The sequence below is a fragment of the Ceratotherium simum genome, chromosome 20 (genome assembly GCF_057802395.1).
Source record: "Ceratotherium simum simum isolate JZ-2026a chromosome 20, ASM5780239v1, whole genome shotgun sequence".
Taxonomy (NCBI): domain Eukaryota; kingdom Metazoa; phylum Chordata; class Mammalia; order Perissodactyla; family Rhinocerotidae; genus Ceratotherium; species Ceratotherium simum.
Genome location: NC_141919.1, coordinates 50,866,767 through 50,890,220, shown reverse-complemented (window position 1 = coordinate 50,890,220; position 23,454 = coordinate 50,866,767). Strand labels below are relative to the sequence as shown.

At 37.7% G+C, this 23,454-nt stretch overlaps 1 protein-coding gene across 3 annotated transcripts in view; it reads left to right on the top strand.

Moving 5' to 3' along the window:
• KIF24 (kinesin family member 24) overlaps positions 1-23,454 on the top strand; it is a 67,175-nt gene that overhangs the window by 16,736 nt on the left and 26,985 nt on the right. For 2 of the 3 annotated variants that reach the window (XM_087444740.1, XM_004428349.3), the window contains exons 2-6: positions 3,939-4,585; positions 8,486-8,675; positions 13,567-13,664; positions 17,427-17,642; positions 20,504-20,591. In XM_087444740.1, coding sequence (XP_087300866.1) covers positions 3,963-4,585; positions 8,486-8,675; positions 13,567-13,664; positions 17,427-17,642; positions 20,504-20,591 — 1,215 coding nt within the window. In that variant the 5' untranslated portion in view covers positions 3,939-3,962. Of the gene's footprint in view, positions 1-3,938; positions 4,586-8,485; positions 8,676-13,566; positions 13,665-17,426; positions 17,643-20,503; positions 20,592-23,316; positions 23,432-23,454 lie in introns of all 3 variants that reach the window. The other variant, XM_087444739.1, reaches the window with a different exon arrangement.

Sequence of the window (23,454 nt, the reverse complement as noted above, 5' to 3'; positions counted from 1 at the left end):
ATTTATTGGTATACAGTAGTCTTCTTCCCACACTTGCCCTCTACCAACAAGTTCCCCTCCCCGCAGAAACCAATATTATTACTTTCTTGTGCATCTTGTCGTAGATACTTTATGCCTGATAAGCAGATTTATAGATCTATCATAGATCAATGATCTCTTTCTCTTTTACAAATGGTATCTTTACTATACAAACTGTTCTATACGTTGCTTTAGTCACTTAACAATCCATTGGACAGCTTTCTTTTCTTCAATAGTATATTGAGAGTTTACTTATTCTTTGTAATTGCTCTGTAGTATTCCATTTATTTATTTCCTTTTTTTTTTTTTTTTTTGTAAGGAAGATCAGCCCTGAGCTAACATCTGCCAATCCTCCTCTTTTCGCTGAGGAAGACTGGCCCTGGGCTAACATCCGTGCCCATCTTCCTCCACTTTATATGGGACGCCACCACAGCATGGCTTGACAAGCAGTGCGTCAGTGTCCACCTGAGATCTGAACCCTGGGCTGCCGCAGCAGAGCGCACACACTTAACCGCTATGCCACCCGGCCGGCCCCCATTTATTTATTTTTTAGTTTTATTTTTTTGCTGGGAAAGATTTGCCCTGAGCTAGCATCTGTTGCCAGTCTTCCTCTTTTTTTTTTTCCCTCCCCAAAGCCCCAGTACATAGTTGTATTTTCTACTAGTTCTTCTAGTCCTTCTAGTTCTTCTGTGTGAGCTGCTACCACACCACAACTACTGACAGACGAGCAGTGTGCTTCCTTGCCCAGGAACCAAACCCAGGCTGCTGAAGCAGAGCGCCCCAGACTTTAACCACTAGGCCATCATGGCTGGCTCCATAGTATTCCATTTAATGGATTACCATAATTTATTTAACCAGTCCCTATTCCAGTTCTTTGCTGTTACATAAAGTGCTGCAGTGAATAAATTGTACCTATGTCATTTTGTACTTGTACAGAATATCTGTAGGATAAGTTCCTTGAAGTGGAATTGCTGAGTCAGTGCATTTGCATTTGTAATTTTGGTAGATATAGATCAATGGAGTACAATCATAATTACCTTGGGAACTTTTTCAGTTTCTTATGTCTGTCCCCCCCAAAGCCTGGGAGGTTTTTTAGTTTTTGTTTTTCTATGGATCTGCGATGGGGCTTGGGTATCTTTATTTTTTAAAGTTCCTAGGGCGATTCTTATATTTACCCCAAAAGAAGAGAGGGGCTGGACCTTTGTAAAATGGAATGTGGGACAAAAATGCGTATCTAATTTAAAACAAAAGAACATGGGCTAACTGTGGGGCTCAGAAGGCACCGTGTTGCCAGTTTATGTAGAAGCATGCCGTTGGCTGCTTTAATCTGCATGTCCAGGTTCCTGCTATCCCTGGCATCTTCCCCTCCCATGATATTATGAGATATCTAAGCATTGCAAAATAAATATGTTAGTCTTGCAGGTACTGCTTAAGGGATGCAATAGAAGCCATGATTATCACAGTTGGATTGGGAAATGTTTGGTATGTCACCTAGGGAATGAGTATGTGAAAATACAGGATCTTGTACAGCCTGTGGAAATTGAGAAGACTGCATAGCACTTAACCTGTTCCCTGGGTTAGGCTGAACCAAATGGAGAATATAACTGCTTAGAAATAACTTAAAACACACCAAAACATTGAAGACTTATTCTGTTCTAGGTTCTGGGCTAGGTGGTGAAGACAGTAATAGGGAAATAACAATCACAGTTGTAAAATGACTTCTAACACTTACTGGGCACTAAGTATGTGCTGGGCATTATGCTGAGAGTTTTACAAGTATTTTCGCATTGAATCCTAACCCTAGGAACCATGGGGACACTTACATTCCCATTTTACAGTTGAGAAAAGTGAGTTTGAGATGTTAAGTAAGTAACTTGCTGAAGGTCACACATTTATCTACTTCATAAAATTGTTTGGAGGTTAACAAAGTACTTAGAACAGTCCCTGGTACGTGATAAATGTTCAGTGCATACTAGCTGTGATTATTATTACTGAAGCACAGAGGAAATACCAGTTATACCTTGGTAGGGCATACCTCACAGAAGAAAAATATAAATAGGGTTTTTCCTGGAAAAGAAAGGTATTCCAGGTAGAAGAAACAATAGTGAAGGGATTGGTGGCTTGGTTTAACTGCTGCATAGGGTGCTTGGCGGTAAAATTGTAGAAGAGGCTGAGAGATGAAAGAAGACTTCATGGGGGTGAGGGGGAGCTATTGAGCTATCTTGAAAGGATGGGCATAACTCGTTTTTAGTAGGCAGAGGGAGTCGGGAACATTTCAAAGATACAGCATTTAAAAAGGCATAGAAGCGGTGTTGCAGTTATCTACTGCTGTGTAGTAAACTAAAACTCAGTGGCTTAAAACAATTACTATTTTATTTGCTCATAGTTCTTCGAGTCAGACATTTGGGCTGGGCTTAGCTGGATAGTTCTGGTCTCACCTGGGGTCATTCATGTGGCTGCAGTCATCTGGTGGCGCCACTGGGGCTAAGTAGTCTAAGATGACTTCTCTCATATGCCTGGCTTTGATGATGGCTATTGGCTGGGCTTCTTCACACGGCAGCAGAAGAGTTCCAGGAGAACCATAGAAGCTGCCAAGGGCTCTTAAGGCCTAGGCATGGAAGTCACACAGTGTTGCTTCCACCCACATTCTGTTGGCCAGAACAAGTCACACACCAGCATAGATGCAATGGGAGGAGAAATAGACTCCATCTCTTGATGGAAGGACCTGCAAGGAATTTGTGGCTTTTTTTTTTTTTTTTTCCAATCTACAGCAAATGGAAAAAGGCAGGATGAGTTTTGGATGTGTTACTTAGCCCTTTTGGCCTTTTCTTTAGCCTAAGTAGCATTTCCTCCAAAGTTAATTATACAAAGTCCTTTAATCACCTTTATTACCCAGCCCTGACCTCTTTCTCTGTTTCTCCTAGAATGAAGATGAAATATAAATTAAAACGAAAAACAGAGACGCTTTCCCAAGAACTAATTGAATTTTGAAAACTCTGAATTATAAAACAATTTTTTAAAAGAAAATGTAGTTTACTTACTTTTGAATATTCTCATGAACTTGAATAAAAGTCGTATAGAGAACTCCTCCAAGTCCTAACTTTAATAATAGACCAGGATTATATGTTATTACCACATCATTTGTTAGCATTTAATTAAATATCTTGGTGTTAAAATTTTTTAAGCATTTTAATGTGCAACCATTTAAAATCTTGACCATAGTATTAATTTCCTAGGTAAATTCTTTTATTCATATTCTGTACAGGTAGACATCTACAGCCACCTACCTTTTAGAGTGATCTGAAATCCTGAGGTGTAGGAGATTCTGAATTAATGACATTTTTGTCTCTTTATTGAACTAACTTTTACCAGTATTCAGCAGAAACAAACATGATTTCCTCTGAGTTATATTTGTTTATAATCCTCTGTGGTTTTCTTTTTAATTCTGCTTTCCATTCTAAAAGAGTTCTTAGCTTTTGTTCATTAATCATGAGAAACAGTTGTGCAACATGCCTTGACATTAACTTGAACATCTAAAATTAGTCCTGCTACAATCAGTGGTTGGGAACAAGGTTTCAGTAGTTTGTGGCATGTATTAAGTAGACATTGCAAGGTTGGAAGGAACTCCCTAGAAATAAGTAAGTGACTTGTGTCATGTGTGTGTGCATGTACCTATGTATATATACAGTTGAAAGTCTCTTTTTATTAAGCAGATGAACAAATTACATCTGTTACTACAAATGCATCATAAGCATCTTTGTTTATGCACTATGCTGTTTAATCGTTTCAGAAGAAAAATGTTTATTGAAAACCTTAGAATGGATTTTTCTGCATGTTTCTTTTGTGGTTTTTGTTTTTTAAAGGAATAATTGTATTATATATACTATATTTCAAGTAAATGATTTTTTTTTTCTCTTCAGAGTTTATAGAAACCTTTGACAAAAATGACATCCTGGTTGTATGAATGTCTTTGTGAAGCTGAACTTGCACAGTATTATCCTCATTTTACTGCCATTGGCCTCCAGAAAATAGATGAATTAGCCACGGTTACAATGAAGGACTACTCCAAATTGGGAGTCCACGACATGAACGACCGCAAACGTCTCTTCCGACTTATCAGAATCATTCAGATGATGCAGGAAGAAGACAAAGCAGTCAGTAGCCCAGAACATCCTCTCCAGACAAGCAGCCTGTATAGCAAGCCTCGGGAATCCAGACCTGGCCCTCGGAGGCAACTGCATTTTGATTGTCCTGCTGACAACAAAGACAGAACAACCAGCAACTATGGGTTTGAAATGTGCAATTTATCAGATTTTTCTGCAAATGAACAGAAGTCTAGTTACCTAAAAGTGCTGGAACACATGCTACCAGAGGATTTCCAGTACCAAACAGAAACAAGAATTCTGAATGCCACAGCTGCTGATTCCTATGTGCAAACAGAAACTAACACTTCACTCTCTTCATTAAATCACTTTTCTCCAAGACTGGGGGATTGTGATAGTCCCATTATTCAAAGAGTTTCTCATGTTTCAGGGTATAACTATGGAATCCCTCATTCTTGTATCAGGTAATAATTTCTTTTTATCTTTTTTTTTTTGGAGAGATGGTAGCCTCAGGCAAGGGCAGGCCTCTCCACAACCAGAGGAGGGCAACTACTCTTTATTTACAGAAAATGATAGTGAACATCTTCTGCATTGATAATAGAAATACCTTGATAGGGGAAAATTAATCAGGAGTTGGGACTTTCCAGATGGGGGAAAGATGATATTGTTCGTGTACATCTAGGAACTGCCACTTGCCATGATCTGCTATTATTCCTGTAGCAGACCTATTCTATTATTTATGATAGTGTAACATGATACATCTAGTGCATCCATGAAGGTAAAATAGTTAACTAGCCTTCTGCAGTGGGAAAAGAATTACACAATCCACAGGATTTTTTTTAAGGCTATCAAATTCACTTCAACCAACCAGGAAATGTAAAGCTTAGTTAAAAACAAAGAGCATGTTGTTGAATTAAGTAGGTCTTTGGAGCAGTTAATTTATCTGCACACATTGAAATATGGTCCTGATTTTGAGTGCTTTCTACAATTCCACCTGTGGAAGAACAGATGATTTTGGTGATTGCAAAGAGTAAGACACTTTTGATGGAGTTTATAGAGTTTGAGAGTCAGGGTGACGATAAGTGATTTTCACCTAGTGCTTCAGGTTAGAATTTGAAATATCAAGTAATCCGTAATACTAACATTGGTATAATAGAAAATAGTTTTAAAAATAACTATTGCTGGGGCTGGCCCAGTGGCATAGTGGTTAAGTTCGGCACACTGTGCTTTGGCAGCCTGGGTTCACAGGTTTGGATCCTGGGCACAGACCTATGCACTGCTCATCAAGCCGTGCTGTGGCGGTGACCCACATACAAAATAGAGGAAGATTGGCAAAGATGTTGGCTCAGGGACATTCTTTCTCAAGTGAAAAGAGGAAGATTGGCAACAAGTGTTAGCTCAGGGCCAATCTTCCTCACCAAAACAATAAAATAACTGTTGCTTGTTTTGTTATTTTAGAAGTTATAGACAGTAAGTTATGGAGAAACAAAATACATTCTTAAGCCACATTTCTTTTTTTAAAAAGGCTATTATACATACCTTAAAACAAGGTATTTACATCTAGTCCTATATTGGCTAAGGTTTCAGAGGATCTCATAACCAACCACTTCTTTTATTCCAAAAAAAACAGAAGACTCAATTTTAAAAGTAAAAGTATCTTTAGTAGTTTGAAATACATAAGTGAATTTTATAGTGTTTCTGTAAACTGTTTTTTTTGGTTTGGTTTAGCAGAGCACAGAGCCTTTAGTACTGTTTTCTTCTTTTAATTGTGAGAGGCTAGATTGTTCCATGACCATCAAAGCCAGGATTGTTGCTATCCTATTGGTTAGTCAGTGGTGAAAGAACAAATATCTTCTTTAATATTACAGTTTTTTATTGAAAAACACATAAAAATCTAAATTGGAATTATTTATAAATAGAATAAAGATACCACTTTGCATTATTTATGTGGATAGAATGGGTATTTTAGTTTAAATATTGCTATTTCATTTAATGGCAGATGTTAAGTACCACTTCTGCTAGACTCGATTCTGGAGACTCTTAGGGGGCAATGTGAGTGGACAGACAGACAACCAACCATATGGTGAGATAAGTGCTCTTACAGAGGTTTATAAGTGACAAACGCAGAGCAAAAGCTGTTCAATTGAGCTTTTTCACCTTTTATATCATTATTATTTCACTCTTCCCATTCTTTATTATATTAGAGAAATGTAAGTAAGAAAGCACATTTTCCACAATAATCCTCACTATTGTCTTCTCACCCAAACCCTAAGTAGAAATCAGGGTTTCAGAAACCTGAGAAACTCCCTCATCAACTTAAGGTTTGCTGTTAGGGAGTCATCCTATTCAAAAAGCATTCTCTTTGGATGCTTCAAATCAGGTAAGTTCAAAATAAATTGCTGGCGTCAGAATTTTAATAAAGTCTGAAGCATTTAGAGAACTGGTTGCCCTGACTTATTTAACATCTTGAATAGATCTAACTCCAGCTGTCTTAACTCTTTGCATGTCAGACAGATATAGTCTATTTCTTCTAGAGAAGATTAGGCATTAAAACTAAAGCCTGTGGGCCGGCCCCGTGGCTTAGCGGTTAAGTGCATGCGCTCCGCTGCCGGCGGCCCGGGTTCGGATCCCGGGTGAGCACCGAGGCACCACTCCTCCAGCCATGCTGAGGCCGCGTCCCACATACAGCAACTAGAAGGATGTGCAGTTATGACAGACAACTATGTACTGGGGCTTTGGGGGAAAAATAAATAAATAAAATCTTTAAAACTAAAGCCTGTTAGGAGAAGGACATTCATTCCTTTTTGCCCCTTGAACTTGAAACCTGCAGTCCTTTGTCCATATGACCCATCCTAGAGTCCCTGTCAATTTTGAAAAGGACATTTTCTGTCCTCTTTGATTAGCTTCATAAGATTAAGTTATTAATACTCATCAACAACTAGAGATTTTGACACAAGGCTGTTGTTAAAATGATGCATTAAAAATTTGTTCTTGTAAAAAATTGAACATAGGCAAAAAAAGAGAGAATGGAACAATGAACCCCCATATGCCCATCATCCACTTTTAATGATTGTCAAGATTTTGCCACACTTAACCTCAAAATGGTACATTTTTAAAAGTTTTCTGTATGTTAAGAAAACAAAACATGCTTCCAAAGCCTTGAGTAGTCCTTTACACATTATATTAGAAATTTTATTTGCTACTTTTTACTAATTTAGATCCTGGCAAAAAATAATTTTCCAGTCAGTTGGAGGGCTCAGAAAATTGAAATTGATATGAAACAATTATATAGTGAAATATCCTGTGTAAAATCTATCATTAAAGCCTTTATAGGGGCTATTAAGCAAATTCTAAAGTGTAAAGGAAGGGAATAATTTGTCTTGCTAAGACATTCTTAGCATATGGACCAAAGGCATTGATCCTGGTAAAACACCTACTTTGAAGAATCCTGTTTTCTTTTTACCTAGCTTAAGAGGAATTTCTATATAGGTAAATGGCCAGTTCTTAGATATACACATATATGCCACCATTAGGCTCAGCAAATAAACCTGATGAATTTTGTATCCCTAACCCAAGGAATATTGCCTCAGATGTTCTGTATGTTAAGGCTGATGAGTTCACTAAGTCAGAGACAGAGAAGAAATGCATCTGAATAGAAGAGTGAATTAGTGATGGACAGCACCAGTCATAAAATTTTCCTGGGAAGAAGGAATATATGATTGTGTTCTAACAAACAAATACATATCAGGGTGGGTAAAAAGAGGAAGTAAGAGAAGAAGACAAATGGAGGGACAGAATATACCTGAGAGGAACATGGGAAAAGTACATTGAAACCTACCACCTGATTCAAGGTATTTAGTAAACCCAGGTAGGATTAAAAAAAGAAATTAGATTGAATGGTCAAGAAAACAATAAATGTACAAGAATAATTAGATTGAAAGGAAGCAAGAGATGTGGGTTTGGGTCCTATAAAGGCCTTGGACGCAGCATATTATGTTAGATTTTGAGGATTAACCAGCATGAGGTTGGGGAACTTAAAGAAAGAGCATCTGTCATCCATCATTAGAAGGCTTTTGGAAGACCAAATCTGGAAGCCAAACACACAAGTCTTGGAGCTAAAGCAACTCTGAGGAGTTCGGGGTTTATTTTTATTTGTTGGCAGAACAAAGGGTGGGGTGGTGTAGGGAGGGAGATAGAAGTAACTGGGAGGATTTAGCTAATAAAAGAACTTTCTCAATGTCAACAACTTTAATATGTAACTTTATATTTCACCTAATATATAACAAAGTGCACTGATACTTTGACCTTTTAAGTAGCCTTATCCTATTATTAAAAATTAAAGCCCACTTATAAACATATATCAGACAGAACACCTCAGAGAAAGAAAATCCTTGGACTGAGATGGAGAAAATCAGAGTTTGTGTTCGAAAACGCCCTCTAGGTGTGAGGGAGGTACGTCGTGGAGAAATTAATATTATTACTGTAGAAGACAAAGAAACTCTACTTGTTCATGAGAAGAAAGAAGCAGTTGACCTCACACAATATATTCTGCAGGTATGATGCTTTCCTTTTGTATTTGGAACTAATATTATCAAGTGTGTCAATTTTTTGCTTTTTGTTTGAGTGGCAGCATACAAATTCTAAAATCTAGTTTCTGATTTGAGTGTAGGCATTCATTCCTAATATGACATTGCATTAAATCGTTGATACCCTGGGCCTTCATTTTTTAAAAAATATGATGCAACGGGGGATACAAAAACATAATTTCTCCACTCTAGTGCAGTAGAGTTGCATCATATATTCACTTAAGACGCTTTACGTGAATTTAATTATACATATTCAGCAAAAAAAAGGGGGAATGAGAGGATAAAAAGAATTTAAGTAGTGAATTGGTGGTAGACAGGACCAATCACTGAGTGTATGCCCCAGAGTGACTGAGATGGTCACAGTCGATCTCAATTCTTGCCTGTCTCTTACAGTATGAACTTTTCACTCTGCTGAGTGTGAGTCCGTAGTTTAATGATGAAGGATATATTTTTGAGCAACAAGGCCCCAGATTACCGGCCAACTACCTATTTTGATTCTCAACTGTCTTTGGGCTTAGACTTAATTTGGAAATTGGGTTCTTGAGCAGGCCACTTTGTCCAGGGTAGATTGCAGTGGGTAAATATAATACAGGGATATGGTTTCACATTGTTCACTCCCTGCCAGAATGATCACAGAGTCCAAGGAGAAAGGGTTTGGTATTGAAAGGAACTTATTCCAAGCTGACAGATACCCTTGCAATAACTCTTCAGTCTCACATGGAAGCAGCAAATTCCATAGAAGGAAGATACTGTAATTTAGGTACTCCTAAAATTGTGAAGCAATTGTGTATAATCTAAAATGGGATAATCCACCAGATGTTAAGATTTGAGAATTCAGAGTTTCTCTTACTCTGAATCTGCCTCCCTAAATGTTTGTATTACATTCATTCTGTTCTCTCTCTCTCGACTCAAAACCCAGTGACTGGTAGAGAGAAAAAAAAATGGTGAGTTAATCTGGTGTTCTAGAAATTCCTCTTAGTCGGATGAGATCTCACTCTACTGGAATAAATCCCTTAATACTGAAGTCAAATTGTTAACACTTTCCCCCTTTTTTACACTTGCATTGTTCTTTTTCTTTGGTTACCAAAATTGGGTTTCACAGTGACATTTGACGTAATCCACTGTGTCTTTCTTTGGGCACTAAATTACTAGGCCACTGTATAACCAACCCAATCACTTTAACAGCCTTATCGATTGCTGATCAATGCACAGTCTATTAGGTCTAGGTGGGAGGTATTTATTTTGAAGATGGTCCAAATGACCAATTAGGTGTAATGCTATCCAGTTCTCTGACTACTTATAGCCATAGTAATAGCCCCATCCAATCACCATCTACCCAAGACTGTGTTAATGATGCTTCTGTCACAGTAATTCCCTCAAGGAGGCATCATCTTATCTTTTGTCTTTTTCCATTATCCCAAAACACAATAACTACTTCTTTGTCATTACCATTGGTCAATACTTATTGAATACCCATAGTTTCCAGAGCACTTTCTCTGCTGTTTGAACTTTGGACCTTTGCTCTCATAGGTCAAAGTCCTTACCTATCAATGCTATACTATAAAAGCGTTGGGAGGGCTTTTTCCTTCCCTTTTTCCTTTCCTAAGTAGGAAGAAGAAAAGAGAGGTTCATAGTAAACTTAGAAAATAAATATTGATCCTAGATTCTTTGGGGTTTTTTTTGTGTGTGTGAGGAAGATCAGCCCTGAGCTAACATCCATGCTAATCCTCCTCTTTTTGCTGAGGAAGACCGGCTCTGAGCTAACATCTATTGCCAATCCTCCTCCTTTTTTTTTTTCCCCCAAAGCCCCAGTAGATAGTTGTATGTCATAGTTGCACATCCTTCTAGTTGCTGTATGTGGGACACGGCCTCAGCATGACTGGAGAAGCGGTGTGTCAGTGCGCGCCTAGGATCCGAACCTGGGCCACCAGTAGCGGAGCGTGCGCACTTAACCGCTAAGCCACGGGGCTGGCCCCAGGTTTTATTTTTAAACTTATTCAGGAATTCAAACAGTAGGTTTATGTATCCATTTAATTATCTTCTTTTGTTACTTAGTATATATGATCACATACATAGTAGTGTGCTATCCTGCTTACCATTAAATTTTATAATATCAATATAATAAGTGGAAAAACAGGGAAGGAAATCTGTATATGTTTCATTACAATTTCTTAAATAAAAAAATACACATAGAAAAAAAGATGGTAATGAAATATATCAAAAAGTCAACAGTGACTATCTCTGAGTAGTAAGATTTACAGATAATTTGATTTTCTTCTCTTTTGTTCTCCAAATATTCTACAATCAGCTGTGTTACTTTTATATAAAAAGTAAAATTTTTGAATAGGATAGATTTACCTATTTCATAATCAAAAGATACAAAAGGATGTACAATGAAAAGTATCCCTGATTCTGTTTCCTCCTTGAAGGCACCCACTGTTAACTGTTCTAAGTGTATCTTTCCAGAGATATTCTATAAATACATATTACTTTTATAATCTGAAAAAAACTTATTTAAAAAATAAACCATGGAACACTGATCATATCAAGGCTAAAGTGAGTGTTAATCCAACCTCATTGATAGAGTGTGATGAAATGAAAGGATATGTGATGCAAAGGACTTTATGAGTTGTAATAATAATCTTGCATGTTCACATGTCTTTCATGAAAGATACTTACAAAACTACTGGAAAAATCAATACCTAAATCCTATTGAAGAAAAAATACTAATTCCTTTAATCAATAAGTGCTTTTTAAGGTGTTTAACACAGGAGCTAACGTTATTCAGGAGCTCTTATAGAAGGAGAGGAAGAATAGCCGTATACTCAATGAAATAAAAGAAAAACAAAAAAATGTATTCTTATATTTACTTCTGTTATTTTTTCTTATTTTCCTGAAAAATGCCAAATACATGTATTTTTTTACTTTTGAGTTCTTACTTAACTGTAAAAACCTATGGTAATATTTGAGCAGTGAATGGATTTGTCTCCTTGCTTAAAGACCAGTTATAACTTAGATATAAATCGTGTTCATTAAAACCAGATTTTAGAAATATATTTTACTCTTCATTATTTCCGTTTTCAAGCTTAATCAAAAGTTTAATGAACCCCCAGTATACCTATCACCCAGCTTCAACAGTTATAAACATTTTACGGTTCTTAAAATCATATCACATTTTTCAAAGCACTAGAAGTTCACAGATTTCTTTATCATGCTGCACAGATTCATTATTTTCTCACCTAACTTCTAGAGATTTTTTTTAAACTGATAAATTTGACTTTGTGGCCGTAGTTTCTTCTCAGATGACCTAACAAATTTCCATTCTAATGTAATAGTACATGAAACTGAATTGAACCTGGGGTAGAGTGACCTACAATAAATTGACCCAAGTCTACTTTTCTGGATTTGCCCATACACTTTTTCCTTAGCTGGGTATTTAGAGCAGGCCCAAAAGTTAGCAGAGGATAGAACCTCATCTCGCATTCATTGTGTTTGGACTCAGTGACTCTCAGCCATTATGATGCTACAATCAGGCTTAAAATTACTAGGATTTCTACTCAGATACAACATGAACATGAAAGCCTCTAAATTATGCAAATAATATGGCTGCTGAACTAATGCTTTCTAGACCCAATTTAATGGGGTCTCCTATATCTCCTCTTCCAGATTACCATGGTTTTTCACTTGGGGGTCGTCTTACTCCCTTCGTTCCCCAGCTCCCCCGCATCCAATCATTTGCCAAATTTCTCATGTGTCCATCTCCTCTTTATTTCCATTGTCATCATCTAATTTAGACCTTTCTTACCTCACCACTGAATTACTAGTGTCCCTGTTCCCAATCCATTCACAGTGTGAAGCCAGATTAATCTTCCAATAAAACGGCTCAGATCATCCCTCTCTTTTGCAAAGTTTTTTATTGTCTTCCCACTGTTTACTGAATTGAATGTAAGCATTCCAACCCTGCCTTAAGGCTGGTGTTCCACGACCCCTACAACATAGTCCTAACTCATTATTCTAGCCCGCTGTTTTACTTTTCTACCTACCAAGATCCTGTATTTCAACCACATTGAATTCTCCCTGTTCCCTAAACATTCCTTGTGCTTTCCTGCTTTGACTCTTTGCTCGTGTTTCTCCCTTGACTGGAATACCTTCCCTGCCTCCATCTCTACCTCTCAAATTCCCCTTCTTTCCTCCATGGTCCATTCTCAGTACAGTCTTTTTCATAATGTCTTTCTGAGTCAGAGGGAGTATGTTTTTCCTTTGAATTCCACATGTACTTTCTCTCTCAAGTTTTTTCTACCTTATAGTCATTTGTATACTTGTCTAGATTAACATCTTTAGGTGGTGGGATGGGGTAATGGTAGGGTAATGTCTGTATTTGTGGGCCTCTTGAAGTGCCTACTGCAATATACATGCTAGCAGCTGAGCAGTAAATGTTTACAGAATTAAAAGTTAAGCTATGTAACCTATAGAATAGAGGTCTTCCTCTAGAATTCCCCCAAAATTTCAAATATGCTGGCCCTAGCTGGGCTATGAGGATAATCTCCATCGAATTCAGTTCCTTTCCTGGACCTAAGGAGGATTGCCTCATTCTTGTACTCATCAATTTACTTCACTTAAGAGAGAACAAAAATTGTGTGCCTTAGTTTTTACATTATAAGAACGTCTGCAGAGATCTCAAGTAAAAGAAGGCCCTGTCATTTGACAATTATTGATTGCTTGTTTATCTGTAAGTTTGTGATGGTCAGTTACTATTAGTTAAAAATGTACTTGTGCCTTTATCAAATGTGTTAACTAGAATAGTGGTGAAGAAAATCCAGAAAATATCTCTTTCTATAACAATCAAATTTCTTTTTCAGCATGTTTTTTATTTTGATGAAGTCTTTGGTGAAGCGTGCACCAATCGAGATGTTTACATGAAGACTACTCACCCACTCATTCAGCATATTTTCAATGGGTACGATAGTAATTATTTGCTTCTCTCGTTTTTTATTTTCTATTTTCCATAAATCATATTTCTTTATAAATATCACTTATGCTTTTCAATTCTTTTGAATTAAACAGGAATTTATGTTTTGATCTAATGAATTTAAATTAGACTCTTCCGAAAAATTCAGTGTCTCTATTTATAGGATTTACCAAGCATTTGGAAATCTTCAGCAAAATTTCCTTTACACTGGTGATATTGTTTCTCTGTGCTTAGTGGAAAAATATAAGCTGTCAACAATATAATTTCATCAAAGTCCTCAGAATAAAAAAGTTTAAGTGGTTGTAGTTAGTTTGAAATTTTTTTTTTTTAATTTTTTGTTTATTGCAGTAACATTGGTTTATAACAAGTTTGAACTTTTAATGATAGGAATTATGTATCCTGGCTATAGTTCTGTTAATTTTTTCACTGGGTGCTCCATTGGATAAGTGACTATCACTTATCCACTTGTTTTAGATGTATTTTTTAAATTTTAAAATAATTATTCACACTTAATAAACATTAAATGGGACAGAAAAGGTACTAAGGCTTCTGTTATATATTTAAAATGTTGGTGTGTATGGGTAGAAAATGCTAAAGAGCCTGCTAGAGTTGCTGATTCCAGAGTATTTTGACTATTTTTTAAAAATAACTTTTATAATTTTTTTAAAAATTGAAGTGTAAGTTACGTGTAATAAGATGCACAGATCTTAAGAAGTATTCAGGTTTGGGGGCTGGCCCCATGGCCTAGTGGTTAAGTTCAGCGTGCTCTGCTTTGGCAGCCTGGGTTCAGTTCCCAGGCATGGACCTACACCACTTGTCTGCGGCTGTGCCATGGTGGCGACCTACATACAAAATAGAGGAAGATGGGCACAGATGTTAGTTCAGGGTGAATCTTCCTCTGCAAAGAAAAACAGAAGTATTCAAGTTTGATGAGTTATGATAGTTATATATATCCAGGTAACCAATACCTGGAACAAGATAAAAGAACATTTCCATCACCCCAGAAAGTTCTCGTGTCCTTTTTTAGTTAATCCCCCACCAGCACCCCCAGGTCTTATAAAACCACTTACTTGCTTTCTGTCACTGTAAATTAGTTTTGCCTGTTCTAGAATGTCATAGAAATAGAATCATTACAATATATATCCTTTCATGCCTGGCTTCTTTTGCTTAGCATAAAGTTTTTTGATATTAGTACGTGTTGTTTCATGTATCCATGGTTTTTACTGCTTAGTAATATTCCCTTCTATGAATTGACCACAATTTGTTTATCCATTCTCCTGTTGATGGGCATTTAGATTGATTCCAAATTTTTTACTGTTATGAATAAAGCTGTACGAACATTCTTATACAAGTTTTTTTGTGGACATGTTTATATTTATCTTGGATAAACTAGAAATAGAATTGCTGGGTCATAGGATAGATGTATGTTTATAAGAAAGTGTTAAACAGTTTTCCATGTGCTATTTTATACTCCCAACAGCACTGTATGAGAATTGCAGTTCTGCATCCTCACCATATTTGGTATTGTCAGTCTTTTTTATTTTACCCAATCTAATGGGTATGGAACTATATCTCTTTGTGTTTTTAATTTGCGTTTCCTTAATGCCTAATGATACTTTGCATCTTTTCATGTGCTTGTTGGCCGTTCAGATATCTTCATTTGCCCATTTTTTGTGTTGTCTTTTTATTGTTGCTTTGTAGAAGTTATTTAATTTTTTTATTATTTTTATGAGCAGGTTAAAAAAATGAAATATCTTTCAGGTTCAGTTTCTTATGCATCAAATCTAGGGTATGCTTTTTGAGAGAGCAAGTTTCTAAAATAAGTTAGAATTGGAATGTTGAGACATTACCAATAAAAAATAAGAGAGTTGCAAATTAAGTGCAGCTTAACTGTAAGTTCTGTACAGTGTAATAAGAGATTCTTTATGCCCGTATTTGTTGTTTTTTTTGAAAAAAACTAATTACTAAAATGTTCAGAAGATAAGGTAGATATTATTCTTTACTCTCATTCTGCTAGATCTTCTTTGGTGTGTTCAGATTTTCCTCCTGTAATCTTTTCCCTGACTGTGCCACTGCCAGTGTATTCAAGTGCCCACACTGCTGGGAGCCATGGTTAAAAGACAAGGAGTAGGGGCCGGCCCTGTGGGTTGGCGGTTGGGTGCACGCGCTCCGCTACTGGCGGCCCGGGTTCGGATCCTGGGCGCGCACTGACGCACCGCTTCTCCGGCCATGCTGAGGCCGCGTCCCACATACAGCAACTAGAAGGATGTGCAGTTATGACATACAACTATCTACTGGGGCTTTGGGGGGAAAAAAAGAAAAAGAAAAAGGAGGAGGATTGGCAATAGATGTTAGCTCAGAGCCAGTCTTCCTTAGCAAAAAGAGGAGGATTAGCATGGATGTTAGCTCAGGGCTGATCTTCCTCACAAAAAAAAAAAAAGAAAAAAAAAAAAGATAAGGAGTAACTAGTTGGTCTCTGCTCTAAGCAGCTTAAATCTGATTAGCTCCCATCTCTTGATTCTCACACTTCCACAGTTCCTTTGCTCTTATCATATCACTCTTTGGTTTCTATCTGGCTTCAGGTCCCTTTCTGTGTTTTTGTCTCTCTGCCCACCATCAGCCTCCCCGTACCCCTGTGTCCCTACATAGACGTTTTTTCTTGCTGCAAGCAGCTACTTTTATTATTAATCCATGTGATTCCTCTTCAAGAGTCTGCAATAGCTACTTACTACCTAACATTATGTTCACTCTCTATTTAGTACTACATAGTTGGGCCCCACAATACTCCCATAATCTTGGCTGGCCTCCACCTCTCCTCTCCATCTTTTATTCTGCAGTTCTTCATACTGATACAGAGTGTGTGCACACACACATACCCACATGCAAGAATAGTGATTCTCACTTAGAATCATAGGACATCAGGGCTAGAAAGGATCTTAGAAATCAAGTAACACAGTAGTTTATTGGTGAAAGTGAGAACTGAGGCCCTGAGAGAAGCTCTGTTGTGAGTCCTTCCTCAAATATTTTTCTTACATTGATTGTCACTTCTGTCTAAACTGCCTTAATATTCAAATGAGTGGTCACTACCCTCCTGTTTATCGTATGATCTTCTGTTATTTATTGTATTTAATTCTCTATTACTTCTTTCACCAAACTTATCTTTTACAATTAACACAGAATCTTCTCTGGGATCCTCTAAAGCACCTAGCATGGAGTCCTTGTTTCCTTATCTTCCAGAGTTGTCTTATGGTTTTACCAGTTCCATAAAAAATTCCTTGAAGAAAACTCATGTACTGCTTTGAGAATGTTTTTCGTCGTCTTATGTTTTTATCATGTAAAGCCCTCCTCTCCTAAAATGATTGTATTTTTTTTGTTTGTTTTTTGTGAGGAAGTTCAGCCCTGGGCTAACATCTGATGCCAATCCTCTGCATTTTGCCAACGAAGATTGGCAGTGGGCTAACATCTGTGCCCATCTTCCTCTAAACTTTATATGGGATGCTGCCACAGCATGGCTTGACAAGTGGTGCGTTGGTGCGCACCCCGGATCTGAACCTGCAAACCCCGGGCTGCCGAAGCGGAGCACACGCGCTTAACTGCTACGCCACTGAGTCGGCCCCTTAAAGGATTGTATGTTTATAGCTGCATTTTGTCAAGGATTCTTTTCCTACCCGAATTTTGTCATTAAAAATCCGTGTGTAAATTAGCATTTCTCTTACTATGTATGAGTGATACAAATGATTCTTCCCCCAGAGGCAATGCCACTTGCTTTGCATATGGACAGACAGGTGCTGGAAAGACCTACACCATGATAGGAACTCATCAGAACCCAGGACTGTATGCTCTGGCTGCCAAAGATATCTTCAGGCAACTAGAAGTATCCCAGCCAAGAAGGCATCTCTTTGTGTGGATCAGCTTCTATGAAATTTACTGTGGACAGCTTTATGACCTCCTAAACGGGAGAAAAAGGTACTGGATATGAGTGGAAACTGTTAATCTGTTCATCATTGTTTTACGCTGGAGTCCCACTGAATCATGGGATTTAATGAGACGCGTTGGTACATTAATGCCCTTTTGTGAAATGATAGTCTCCTAAATCAGATGTGTATTTTTTAAACTGTCAATTCAGCTAGAGAAAAATGTAAATTAGCCTTCTATTAGTATTTTTTTAAGTGATCAATATCCTAATGTTTATCAAAAGACTGTCTCTTTTATTTTGGTCTATGAAAAATGTCATAATTTCAGGAAGTCAGAAAACCAACATGTACTTAAATCCCTTTTGACCTGTTATTACACTGAAAGAAGGATAAATAATGTTTCCCACTTTCTCTTGTTTTTCCTGTCAGTAATCTTAGGGTACATTTAACGATAGTTTCCTGAAATCAGTAAAAAGAAAAGAATATCTCTTCACATTAGACTTTTAACCCTTAGAAGGCTTAAACTATTGCCCTTGTAAGATAATACAGTATTTTAGAAATGTATTCAGTAACTCTGATTTTAAATCCCTATTGCATTTTTCTGGCATAAAGTTTTGTTTAGGTTGATACAGATGACATTAATTGAGTAAGAGGCAATGAAGTTGTGAAGCTATCAACTGACTGGGAGAATAGGATGGAGAGAGGGAGTAGGGGAGGTGGAAGGGTAAAAGGTTGTCTTAACAGAATTAACCAGACTTGAGACATGTTGAGAGCAGCTACATTAGATGGAGAGGAGTGAGTTGAGGCTGAGCTTGGTGGAAGGCTAGGGAAACTAAATCAGTGAAAGAGACTATCCCCCAGCAAAGGCATCCCTAAGGATCTGTCCAAAAGGACATGCAAGTTCCACGTGCTCCAGGCAAGCACTAAAATAGGGGTGGGAGTGGAGGAGTAGCCCAGTTCTGTAGGGAGAGTGTGATAGGGCCGGCCCCCATCGTAGAGAGGCACTGGAGTATTGAGTAGCGTAACTGGAGAGGCCACCGTCCTGTGGACTGTTCCAAAAGAAGGGCACCTTCAGAAATGCTACCATTCAGAGAATGTTCAGTCGTGACTCAACTGCCAAATAAAGGAGGGTGCTGCTCTGGAGTTGCCTTGGGGAAGAGTTGCCTTTCTTTTTTGCCCTGTCTATGTTGGTTTTGAAGCCTCAAGTTAGCTCAATCACAGCTTCTCTTCCAAGCCCCAACACCCTTATTAGGAGCCCTTTCCAGTCAGAATGCCCGCTTCCTTTAAAGGACAGTTGGCATGAGAACAAAAGCCACTGTTGTTCCATGTGTGTGTATGGTTTGTGTGTTTGTTTGTGTGAAGGGACAGTCAGGGTATCCAGCTGTTTGTGAGTGCAGTTCTTTAATGAATGACCCAGATATATTGCCCTGTATATTTGCATTCTTTAATTGTAGCCAGGGGGATGGGAACATGCTAACTCCTGGTTTTGAAGCTTCCCTGGGCTCACTAGGGAAGACCCATACTTATTCTGCGTGTGTGTCTTGGGCTGTGGGTTTTTTGGTATTTTAATGTCTCTGACTAATTGGCTAATATCTCTTTGTTTCCTACCTTCTGGGACTTCTGAAGTGTCCTGGTCCACTGATGGCACCCTTTCTTATTTGTTTAGAGTTGTAATGATTTGTCTGTTTTTTTTTTCGCTTGAGGAAGATTAGCCCTGAGTTAACGTCTGTGCCAGTCTTCCTCTATTTTGTATGTGGGTCGCAGCCACAGCCTGGCTGATGAGTGGTATAGGTCTGTGCCTGGGCTCCAAACCCATGAACCCGGGCTGCTGAAGCAGAGCATGCCAAACTTAACCACTAGGCCATGGGGCCTGCCTCTGTTGTTTTTTTTAATAAAATATAATTTTTGTAATAATAATGGGGCTTTGACAAAGGTAGATAGAATTATTTACGTTCAGTCCACCTCTTAAACTAGAAACCAAAGTTTAAGGATCTTCAAATTAACTCTTAAAAGTGGAGAATAAATTGTTTTTGTACCCTTGCTTAGAAAGTGATAGAAATATACTGCTTGCTTATAGGACTGAAAATTCTATGAGTACATTTTGGGCTATCCATTAAGAATCTTTCTGGGGTGAGCTCAGGGCATAAGGCATGGGAAGTATGTGCAGGAGGGACATGAAGGCTCTGAAAACTAGATTCTTCTTTTATTCCAGAAGCCTAACTGTTCCAATAGAGTTGTTTACCGAAAGATCATAGGCATTGGTGAGGCTATTTTCCCCCAATCCTTCTGTAAAAATTTGGAAACTTGGGGTGAAGCATAGACTGAGAAAAAAATTTTTTTTGAGAGAATCAGGTCGTTTTTTGGCTATGAAGTAGAATTCCATTTTAAACCTTAATCAGTGTCTTATTAAGGGAGAAAAATAATTAGAGTCTTTGATAGATTCAGTATATGCCCCTTGATGTATCTGGTTTAATGATGATGGTAGACCATAACCATTCATTATCTTGTGCGCAGGCCTGAGGCATCCAGTTGCAGCACCATCCTTGCTCCCTTAGAAGATAGATCAAGACTCTTTAGGTTGCAAGTAAAATAAAACCCCACTTATACTCACTTAAGCATTTAGGGAGGTCATTATCTCATATAACTAGAAAGCCTAGAGGACAGTCAGACCTTAGGGTCTTTTTACTTCAGCCGCTCAGGATGTTATAAGGGCACACTTTCTATCAAGGACTACCCTTGAACCCTGAGGGTGGGGTCAGGAGGTGTGAGAGTGGGCAGGGAGAATGCACATTAATCTCACCCAAACAGCAAAACTGCTACTTAATGGAGGAGTGGTGGAATGATTTCTGGGGAGGCAAGAACAAAGTTTATTACAGCAGCTCTGCCACACCAACCATGTTCTTGCATCTGCAGGCTCTTCGCAAGAGAAGATAGCAAGCATATGGTACAGATAGTGGGTCTGCAAGAGCTTCAGGTGGATGGTGTGGAGCTTCTCTTAGAGGTAACCCTTCCTTACTACTCCACTCTAAGTACAGGGAAAGAATTCATTTTGCTATCAGGCAAGTATGATGGACTCAGATTTAGGCAAAGGGCAATGACAAGCACACCACTTCACATTTATAAAGTGTGAGTCCTCCTCTGAGAGAATAGCTCCTTTCCCTACAAGGTTATAGTCTCAATAGCGTGGTAGTGGGAGGTAGGGCATGTAGGAGAACCTAATGCGTGAGCGGATAGTCTTGGCCAATTTCGAAGGCTGCTAATGGATATTTCTGTGGTGGTGGGCTCTGGGAAAAGCTGCTGGAGAGAAATATTCTTATTTTAAATAAAAATTTTAATAGGTAATACTTTCACATGGGTTCAAAATTCAGAAGGTACAATGAAAATATCCCTTTCATTCCCTTTTCCTGAGGCAACTAATTTTCAGACAATTTTTTGTGTATCTTTCCAAAGGTATTTTAAAATCTGCTTCTTTTATTAAAAGTTATCTTTTTATTATAACCAAAGTAACACTTGCTCATTATTAAATCTAAACATTACAAAAATATGTAAGAAGATAGAAAAATAAAGCCCCCTCTAACTTATTGTACACTGTTCCCCATTCCCCACTGAGATATCCACTGTTAACAGTTTAGAATATTTATATATAAATATTTTTTCCTGTTCTGGGCATTTATTAACTTCGGTCCAAATATATTTCTGGTGAACTTTCCTTTAATGCAGTAGTTCTCAAACCTGGCTTTACATTAGATCATTAGGGGGCTTTTTTTCCTTACTTAAAAAAAATAGTTTAACCTTTTTTATTGTGAAAAATATCACTATACAGAAAAATGCATAAAACCTAAATATGTACAGTATAAAGAATTAACAAGTGCCCTCATAGTCAACTACCCATGTTAAGAAATAGGACATTGCAGCACCCATCAAGTCCCTTGCACAACCTCCCAATCACACTCCCCTATTATCTTGACTTTTATGCTGATCACTTTCTTGTTCTTTGTTACAGTTTTACCACCTATGTATTCATCCATAAACCATATAGCTTAGTTTTTCTTGTTTTTTGACTTTGTATGAATAGAATCACCCTGTATATATATTCTTTTGTATCTTGCTTCTTTTGCTCAACAGTTCCATCTATATTTTTCCATATGGCTATAGGTTTGTTCATTTTTATTTGCTGTATAATATTCAATCATATGAATATACTACAATTTAACTATTATACTGTTAACGGACAATGGTGTTGTTTCTATTTTGGGGCTATTCTGAACAATGCAGCTGTGAGTGTCGTTATACGTGTATTTCAGGACGCAGTATATGAGTTCTCTAGGGTATATTTGTATATATAGTTGTGAAATGATTGTGTCAGAGGACATGCATATCTTCCACTTACTAGATAATGCCAACTGTTTTCCAAAGTGATGTAGACTCCCACAAGCAGTGTATGAGCAATTCCATTACTCATCCTCACCATCACTTTATTGATTTTTGAATTTTTGCCAGTATGGAGGTGTTTTTTTTTTTTGTGAGGAAGATCAGCCCTGAGCTAACATCCACCCTAATGCTCCTCTTTTTGCTGAGGAAGACCGGCTCTGAGCTAACATCTATTGCCAATCCTCCTTTTTTTCCCCCAAAGCCCCAGTAAATAGTTGTATGTCATAGTTGCACATCCTTCTAGTTGCTGTATGTGGGACGCAGCCTCAGCATGGCTGGAGAAGTGGTGCGTTGGTGCGCGCCCGGGATCTGAACCCTGGGCTGCCAGTAGCGGAGCGCGCGAACTTAACCACTAACCCACGGGGCCGGCCTGGAGGTGTTTAGTTATATCTCGTTGTGGTTTTACTTTGCATTTCGCTGGTTGAGAGTGAAATTGAATAGCTTTTCATAGTTTTATCTTTTGAATTTCCTCTTTCGGGAATGCCAGTTTGGGTCTTTTCCTTATTTTTGGATTTCTGTCTTTCTTACTGATTTATGTATTCTGGATATGAGTCTTTTGTCAGTTATTTGTGTCTTAAGCTGTCGTCTCATTCTGTGGCTTGTCTTTCTAGTTTCATCATAATGTCTTTCAATGCTTGCTTGAGTTTCCCTGAAGCAGATTAAATCAGAATCTCTCGGGTGAGGCCTAGATGCAGGTATTATTATTATTTTAAATTGACATATAGTTCACATACCATAAAATTCACCTCTTTAAAGTGTACACTTCAGTGGTTTTTTAATATAATTTTCTTGTTAAGATATAATCCATATGCCATATTATTCACCTTTTTAAAATGTACAAATCAGTGATTTTTTTTAGTATTTTCAAAAAGTTGTGCAGCCATCACCAATATCTAACTCCAGAACATTTTTGTTACACCAAAATGAAACCCTGTACCATTAGCAGTTACTCCTTATTTCCCCTACTCCCAGTGCCTGGCAACCACTAATTTCTATCTCTATGGATTTACCTTTTCTGGCCATATCGTATAAATGGAATCATACAATAGGAGTCCTTTTGTCTCTGGCTTCTTTCACTTAGCATAATATTTTTAAGGTTCATCCATGTTGTAGCGTGTATCAGTATTTCATTCCTTTCTGTGGCCGAATAATATTCTGTTGTATGGATATACCATATTTTATTTATTCATGCATCAGTTGATGGACATGTAGGTTTTTTCTACTTTTTAGCTATTATGAATAATGCTGCTCTGAACATTCATGTACAAGTTTTTGTGTGGACCTTGTGTTTTCAGTTTTCTTGAGTATATGCCTAAGAGTGGAATTGCTGGGTCATACTTCTTGAGGAACTGCCAAACTGCTTTCCAAAGTGGCTGCACCATTTTATATTCCCACCAGCAATGTATGAAGGTGGGTATTATTTTACTTTTTTT